Consider the following 9,268-nt stretch of genomic DNA (forward strand, 5'->3'; position numbering starts at 1 on the left):
TCGAGGTGGGAGCAGAGATAGTGGCTTGAGTGGGCGTGGTTATAGGGTCAGTAATGACATCACCAAAGGAGGTGACGCTTACAAAGGGGGCGGATGTGGTGCTTTTGGTTAAGTTAACAGGGGTGGAAGTGGCATCACAGGTGGGTAGGGCAACTGTTGGGTACTCGGCTGCTGCGGTCAGTGGGAGTGGAAGTGACATCACCGATGGGAACTATCAGCTGGGCTGAAGTGACTGTTGCAGCAGTAACTACGGGGGCGGAAGTGACATTCAAGGTAGACATCACGTCAAGTGATAGTGAATCCAGCAGCGCCAGTGAATCCTGCGGTGATAGTCTTCTCTGCAGTTGCGGAGGTGGTTGGGTGGACAGCGATCTCGGAGATGGTATGGTCAGCAGTGGCTGCGGGCTGTGTGGCAGCAACGGGGGCAGGGGTGATGTCTTCGACTGCCCACGTGTTGAATGGCGTTTGGGGGGATCCAGAGGCCAGGAGTACGTTCTGGAAGGTTACGCCGGCACTACTTCCCACCTCTTCCTTCGCTACACTGATGACTGACTGCATTGGCACCTCCTCATGCTCCCACAAGGAGGTTGAGCAGTTCATCAACTTCACCAACACATTCCACCCTTAAATGCACCTGGACCATCTCTGACATCTTGCTCCCCTTCCTAGACATCTCCATTTCCATTCACAAGGACCGACTCAACACTGACATTTTCTGTAAACCCACCAACTCCCACAGCTACCTGGATTACACCTCCTCCCACCCTATGTCCTGCAAAAATGCTATCCTGTATTCCCAATTCCTCCTCCTCCGCTGCATCTGCTCCCAGGAGGATCAGTTCCACCACAGAACACATCAGATGGCCTCCTTCTTTAAAGACTGAAATTTTCTCTTCCACGTGGTTTTCTCTTCCAACGCATCTCATCCATATCCCGCCCCTCTGCCCTCGAAACCCACCCCTCTAATCGCAGCAAGTACAGAACCCCTCCCGGTCCTCACCTCCCACCCCACCAAGTTCTGCATAAACCGCATCATCCGCCAACATTTCCGCCACCTACAAATGGACCCCACCACCAGGGATATATTTCCCTCCCCGCAAAGACTGTCCCCTCCATGAGGACTGGTCAGATCCACACCTCCGAACAACCCACCCTCCCTTCCTGGCACCTTTCCCTGCCACCGCAGGAATTGCAAAACCTGCGCCCACACCTCCTCCCTCACCTCCATCCAAAGCCCCAAAGGAGCCTTCCACATCCATCAAAGTTTCACCTGCACATCCACCAATATCATTTATTGTATCCATTGCTCCCGATGTGGTCTCTTCTACATTGGGGAGACTGGACACTTTCTCTTAGAGTGCTTTAGAGAACATCTCTGGGATACCCGCACCAATCAACCCCACCGCCCTGTGGCCCAACATTTCAACTCCCCCTCCCACTGTTCTGAGGACATGCAGATCCTGGACCTCCTCCACCACTGGTCCCTCACCACATGGTGCCTGGAGGAAGAACGCCTCATCTTTCGCCTTGGGACCCTTCAACCCCAGGGCATCAATGTGGACTTCACCAGTTTCCTCATTTCCTCTTCCCCCACCTTACCCCAGCTCCAAACTTCCAGCTCAGCACCATCCTCATGACCTGTCCCACCTGTCAATCTTCCTTCCCACCTATCCACTTCACCCTCCTCTCTGACCTGTCATCTTCACCCCCACCTCCATCCACCTATTGCACTCTCAGCTACCTTCTCCCCAGCCCCACCCCCTCCCATTTATTTCTCCACCTCCAAGGCACCCAGCCTCAATCCTGATTAAGGGCTCTGGCCCAAAATGTCGATTTTCCTGCTCCTTGGATGCTGCCTGACATGTTGTGCTTTTCCAGCAACACACTCTCAACATTATTCAGTATCGGCCTCCTTTGGAGTATATGAGAGTGCAGGGTGCATGTTACTTATTTATCCCAGTGTCACTGGTTCACTGTCAGGGTTGTATTTTTATCAACAATTCAAGATGGACACAGGTGACCAAAACATGATGCTGTGAATCAGCCCCCTCCATTGCTAACACTGCTTTCCTGGGTGAGTGAAGGGAGGATGGGAAGGTGAAGTTTTCAGCATTATTAGTGGTGCACATTTATATGATTAAGGCTCACCTTCTGTTTTTCATGGGTGACTAACCTTTAGAATCCATATTGAGGTGAAAAGCTCAAGTCTGTATGGAATAGCATTGGTAACATTGATAAAACTTTATGTGATCTTTTATAAAAATGTGGGAGTTTGACAAATATCTATTGGGATTGACAAAATATTTAAAATGTTAGCTTTTCCCTAACTTATCTACAGTTCCAGCCCTTCTTCATCTCTTTGAATATGCATCTTCTTCCCATTTTAAAAATATTATTCACTTACAGCAGCCACAACTGTTTTACTTAGAATCTCTACAGTGTGGAAACAGGCCTTTCAGCCCAACAGGTCAACACTGACCCACCAAAGAGTAACCCACTCTCCTACCCTACATTTACCCCTGACTAATGCACCTAATACTATTGGCAGTTTAGCATGGCCAATTCATCTGGCCTGCACATCTTTGGATTGTGGGAGGAAACTGGAGCACCCAGAAGAAACCCACGCAGACACGGGCTGTTAATTAGCTGCAGAGCTGTTGGCGCTGCAATTAAGCTAAACCTTGACAAAAACCTTGATCAGTCTTCTGTAGATAACTGAGCTGGGTTTTCAACTGGAATTGATCCTGCATCTAAGCCTCACACAGTATTGGTGCCCTGTATCTGTCTATCTGTCTATCCATCCATAAGGTATTGAAGGACACAGTGAATGTTGGTAATCTATCACTGGAAGGAGGAGAAAGTGAGGACTGCAGATGCTGGAGATCAGAGCTGAAATGTGTTGCTGGAAAATGGCAGCAGGTTAGGCAGCATCCTGAAGAAGGGCTTATGCCCGAAACGTCGATTCTCCTGTTCCTTGGATGCTGCCTGACCTGCTGCGCTTTTCCAGCAACACAATCTATCACTGGAACACAGGCATCCTCTGCATCGGTCTTCCAGTAGGATATTTGAGGCCGAAGTGATTATTCCCCGGACACTGATCCACTCTCAGTATCTGTCTCTACAGGGTATTGAAGGACATGGTGAGTGCTATTAATTTATCCCCAGGAACACAAAATACACTAAAACTTAGGAGTTGAAGGAAGACTATAGGCAAAATATATTAATATTAGATATTTCTACTTACTTCCTAACCATATTACTATTTACAGATTAGTTCAATCCTGGCATCTATCCGCGGGGGCCGACTGTTGAAAGTTGAAGTGAACCCAAGTCTGAACTGCGTGAACAGAAGAAAGACACAGCCGAATTGAAGACTGTTTCATTTTAGAGCAGCTTCAGCCCAGAAGCAGCCATGGATAACTGGAGCAGTGCTGCACTCTTCAAAACATCATTTTCCTTTCCAGGCAGTGTTTGTTATTCTTTGTTTCTCTGCACAGTCAGCTCATCCCTGCCTGGATTAAGCGACCTTAGCCTTCCCTTCCTCTGTAATCTCGAGCTGGAATTCTGGAGATTGTCAGAAAAAGTGAGTTCAGAATGATAGGCGAGACAATAATGCAAAGGGTACCTAGTGATTTATCAACATATTAATTCTCAGCTTTCACCTGTGAAGGGAGTCTTTCTAAAAACTAAAGTGTGATTTTAAAGCATACTTGCTTTATTACATTGTTTTGATGCAGTTTTCAGCAGAATTTGATAATACAACTGGATTGCCTTTATTAAAAAAGTAATAACAATTGAAAGTGCACTTCTTTGCCAGTAAAGTGGTAAAAGACGTTGTACCAACACAATATTCCATGTTATTGTTTATAAGCAGAGACAGAGAACTTTAATGAATGGCAGGTAGAATGGAAGAAATGTTGTCCATAGAACAAAGGGAAGCATACCATACACCTCCTTCACCTCCGAACCAATCATGTTGCCACTTTCAACGAGCTTTGGACTTGCATCCCAAGATCCGACTGTATGCCAATGTTCCTAACGGTCCTGCCATTTTACTGCGTGTTTTCCTCTTCCATTTGACCTCCCAAAATGCATCACCTCACACTTGTCTAGATTAAACTCTATCTGTGGTTTCTCCACTGATCTATGTCATGCTGCATCCTTTGACAATCTTCCTCACTATCCATACTCCACCAATTTTTGTGTCATCTGCAAACTTTCTAATCAGACCACCTACATTTTCATACAAATTGTTTATGCTGTTTACAAACAACAGACATCCCAATGTATGGACAATATGGAGATTCCTAAAGAAGGTAGGAAATGTCAAAAGGTGATCTTGAAAAGCGAGAGTGATTGTTCTGGACAAGAGAAGGGGTATATGGTATTAGGTAATGCAGAAATGTGGGGAATGTCACATCAAATTTAGGTCTAGGTGTTGGAATGAAGCATTTGAAATTTAACCATTCAACCCAATGCTGTACTGAGTTTGAGATTGTAACCTGCTTTGAATATTATGCTTAATAAGTTTATAAATGTCATATCCAGTGTTGTGAGCCCTTTTGTTTCAAGGATCTAATTCCAGCAGCACCTTCTAAACCCAAAACATCTAACATCTAGAAGGACAAGGGCAGCAGATACTTGGGAACACCACCATCAGCAAATTCTCTTCCAAGACACACATCATCCTGCCTTGAAACTCTATCACCATTTTTTACTGCAGCTGAGTCAAAATCCTCCTTGGGTAGAGGGACATTGTGGGTCTAAGGACTGCAGCAGTTCACAAGGCAGCTTACCACCACCTAGGATAATTAGGAATGGGCTGGCTAAGCCAGAAATGCCATGCCCCATCAATCAAAAAAAGTTTAACTGATCTCCCATAATCAATGGAGTATTGTCTTGACAGAAACAGAAATATACACTGTTGGGGAGTTCTACAATCCAGGTTGACACTCATTACCGTACTGCCAGTACTGAGGGACTGCTACTCTATTCAAAATAAATACATGTATTCTAAGATTTGAGCCCTTAAATTAGGCCAATACTTCTAATAATGATACAGCACCGTTGGAAATGCAGTCCTTTGAATCAAGCATTACAGTAGCATAAGGGATCTCTCCTTGGTGTCCTGGGCTTAGTATTGATCCTTCAGTTGACATCATGAAAACAGGAGTACAGGGATCCTATATATGAGCTTATATTATCTATAGTAGTCACATTGGTTAATAAGATCATTTAAAACTAAAACATAAGCCAAACACTGGTTTACATTTTGAGGGATGGAATTGTAAAGTCATGCACTCATCTTCAATCAAATTTTGGTTCAATAACAGTTAGAGGGGCAGTCCTGGCCTAGTTGTTTTGTTGTTAGACTATTAATTAAGAGACCCAGGTAACGTTCTGGGAACCCAGGTTCAAATCTCACCATGGCACAATTCAACAAAAAAAAGTGAAATTAACTATGAAACCATTGTCAATTATTAGGGAAAGCTCATCTGGTTCACTTATGCTCATTGCCATCCGTGCCTGGCCTACACGTGACTTCAGATCCATAGCAATGCGGTTGGCTCTTAACTACACTGAGGGGCAATTGGGCAATAAACACCATAGCTAGCAATGCCCAAATCTTGAAGGAAAACAACAACACTGCACGGTTCTAGATCCCATATTCTTTGGTTAGAACCTTACTTGTTTATGAATGTCTGGTCTTTACTAATAACTAAAATCAAACAACAACCTCAGTCACTCTGCACAGTTCTGGTCTCCTTATTATAAAGGTGAATATAAAGATACTGAAGAAGTAGCTAAGAGATTTGCAAAGATAATTCCAAAGTTATTTGAGCTTCGAATAATCTGGAAAGACAAAACAAGTGAATTTCATTTGGTTTGAAAAATGAATACCAGGGAATAATTTATTAGAGCTCTTTAAAATTACAAAATATTTTTGTATGAAAGATACAGAGTAAAACTGGAGTCAGTCAGTATAAGATATGAAAGGACTCATGAGGCTCAGTGTAGAAAAGTTGTTCACATTTGTGGGTGAGACTAGAACCAGTAGCCATTAAAATAAATTGTAATTAATAGCTCCAATACGGCATTCAGGAGAACCTTCTTTACCCAGACAGTGGTGAGGGTGTGGAATTTTCTACTTCATGGAGTGATTGAGGGGGAACTAAACAAGCACTTGAGAGAAAAATTAATTCAGGTGCTGTTAGATTTGGATGGAAGTGGAGTGCAATATTATTGCCACCTTGACTATGCGCATCTCTGTCAAGTCTCGTCTCAACCTTCTGCTCTCAGGAATCCAATCCCAGCTTCTCATGTCTCTCCATAAAACTGAAAACTCTCCTCATTCCTTGGATCATTCTTCAAAATCTTTTCTGCACTATCTCTAAAACTGTTATATCCTTCTGAAATTGTGGAAATGAAACTTTAGCTGAGTCCAAAACTAGGTATTGTAAAAGTTTAGCATATCTTTTTTGTTTTGTTCTCTATGTGGGATCTGATAAATTCCAGGATCTTATATGTATGCTTATTACAGGACAGACTAATACAACATGAAGTTCATGAAAAGACATGAATTAGTTTATGCTTATATTTCCAACTGGCCAGAAGATGGTGCTCTAACATTACTCCTTCCTTACAATTCCATGCAAATTATATCTCCTAATTTCTAATAATTCACAAACCTATCTAAACCATTGGTTTCCGATTCCTAAGAGGATGTCTCCACTCTTAACTCAAACTTTCCAAATACCGGCAAAGGACTTGACTAGCTTGACCTGCCCCATCAGTGAATTGTTTTTTCCTCAACCTTTAATTGAATTTTCCCTTTCATCAGATTTGTCTGTCCATCTATCTCTGACTGATATCTAACATGATTTCAGGAACAAGCTACCGATAGTCCGCTCATATCCTAACTACCCAAGTAATAAGATTAACTTGATTATTCCCAACTCTCTTCTTCTTCTTGAGCTTTGGAAAATGAAATATGATCTACATGTACAAATCTAGTCTGTCCACCATCAAACATCTTGACTACGTACATGTGAGGACATGTTCACTACACTTCCTGCTGACCACTTCAATCATGAATGACATTCTTTCAACTTAACTTTCTGGTTCAACTTCAAGCCTTTGTCTCTCACTCAAACGTAATCATGACTGTTTCTCAATCTGAATTCCTGTTCATCTACTGCATGTGCTAACAGTGGCTTCAGCAATGAAAACCTCAAGCTAGGCTCTCTTCTAAGTAGTAACTCAGTTAGCATCCTACCAGTAGTAGTGTGAAGTGTTTTACAATGAATAAACCAAAAAATACCAATTAATGATACAATGGCATCTGACTTTTTTTTCCAGTTTAGTATCTAGCATTTCTTTAATAAGAATACCTTTAATAATTTATACTGTGTGCTGTGCTGCTTCATTGAAGCTGGATTATACAACCAAACTCAAGTGTATTCTCATGAAATTTGGAAACTCGTCTGAATAAAACTGAGCATAGTGAGGACTGCAGATGCTGGAGATCAGAGTCTAGATTAGAGTGGTGCTGGAAAAGCGCAGCTGCTCAGGCAGCATCCGAGGAGCAGGCAAATCGACGTTTCGGGCAAAAGCCCTTCATCAGGAAACTTATGAAGAGCTTTTGCCCGAAATGTCAATTTGCCTGCTCCTCGGATGCTGCCTGAGCAGCTGTGCTTTTCCAGCACCACTCTAATCTAGACTCTGAATAAAACAGAGATCTATTATCAATTTCTTCTGGGAACCAAAAACATGCAATTTAATTGAAAATCTTTTAAATATTGCTAGGTGTTATTCGACTCATTTGGGAGTCCCTCAAACCACTTTCAATAATATCTCTCTTAATAAATAACTTTTCAATTCAAATTATGAAAAAAACCAATGAGTAGCCTCAGCCACACACTGGCTGGCCATTTTCAATATTGCAAAGGTACTGATGATGTCTTATTACCCACAACTAGTACAATCTATACTGTTTCACAGTGTCTTTTATGTCCTTGCTAAGCCTGGCCTCAAATACAGCTGTTCACAAGTCATTCACAAGAGTTGTTCATAAAGATCAATTGGGACCTGTACCTTTTCACAGTCACAACTCCGGCTTTCTAGACAACACAACCTTTTATAACTGGCAACTCATTCTTACAGATAAACAAACAACCTGATTCCTCAATCCAGTAACTGATTTAGCCACCCATTTGCAATTGAGTCTTTCAAACATATGGTTACTAAACATTGTTCCGCCAATGACATTAGCTGTGAATATAGACTCATCAACCTGAAAAAGAGATATCCCCCTGCCCCCGCCCCCACTGGGTTCTAAGTTTGATTGGGATAGTGATCTCAACATTGCTTCAACATTACAATGATCGTCTGATCAGCAATAATTAATATCACATCTATGGACCGGAAAAATCAAAACCATTCTCTGCAAGTATCAAAATAGCTGTCTGTAGTTATGAGTAGTCTTGATAATAAAACTATGACCATGCAAGTACTTGTGAAATCTTCTTACTCCAAAAATCAAAGACAATATTTTGTTGTATAAGGAAATGGTTCTAGTGGGTTTAATGTGCATGTTACATTGGCTTGATCCATTCTTAATTGTCTCATGCAATTAATGAGTGGAGACAGGTAGTTCTATTCCAGCTTCTGGAGGGAGCAGATGTATCTGCACCAGATTTCCAAGACCCTAATAGTTATGGCTAACCAAATGGAGGTGTACTTATTACCATTATACAACAAATCTTCTCGTTACATAGCAGTGCCATTTCTATAATTACTATGCAGCGGTATATCCTCCACCATTGGCCACTGGATAGCTCCAGCAGATATAGCAAAGATAAAGGAGAACACATGGCAGTGAACTTCCTCAGGAAGCTCTGATGTGGGTACCATGTACTGGTAGAGATAACAAACAGCACAGGATACCAAAAGTGGTCATTTGGGATAAAAAGTCATGGTTTACACTCTGTCTGAACAAAAGCTTCAGTGCCAGTGAGAGTTTCATAAGGCAAATGCATTTGGTTTCTCCAGTATTATCCACATATTATCCACAGCACCTTCTCTGTTTTAAAGAGAATTACACACTAAATAATCTTTTGGAGCACATTATACCACCTTCCAGTTTACTTTCACACAACTTTGTAATAATTCTCATCCAACACCATAGAACACTGATCCTCAAGAGTTTGTTCAACGGATTTAATAAAAGTGCCAAATTTGGCATGAATTTACCTCAATAAGTCACTCA

At 42.1% G+C, this 9,268-nt stretch overlaps 1 protein-coding gene across 1 annotated transcript in view; it reads left to right on the top strand.

Moving 5' to 3' along the window:
- LOC132833278 (deleted in malignant brain tumors 1 protein-like) overlaps nucleotides 1–5,756 on the top strand; it is a 119,889-nt gene extending 114,133 nt beyond the window's left edge. Inside the window, exon 27 of the mRNA XM_060851441.1 lies at nucleotides 3,270–5,756. Within this exon, the coding sequence (XP_060707424.1) occupies nucleotides 3,270–3,371 (102 nt within the window). The 3' untranslated portion in view covers nucleotides 3,372–5,756. The remainder of the gene's footprint in view (nucleotides 1–3,269) is intronic.
- The last annotated feature ends 3,512 nt before the right edge of the window (nucleotides 5,757–9,268 follow it).

The sequence above is a fragment of the Hemiscyllium ocellatum genome, chromosome 36 (genome assembly GCF_020745735.1).
Source record: "Hemiscyllium ocellatum isolate sHemOce1 chromosome 36, sHemOce1.pat.X.cur, whole genome shotgun sequence".
Taxonomy (NCBI): Eukaryota; Metazoa; Chordata; class Chondrichthyes; order Orectolobiformes; family Hemiscylliidae; genus Hemiscyllium; species Hemiscyllium ocellatum.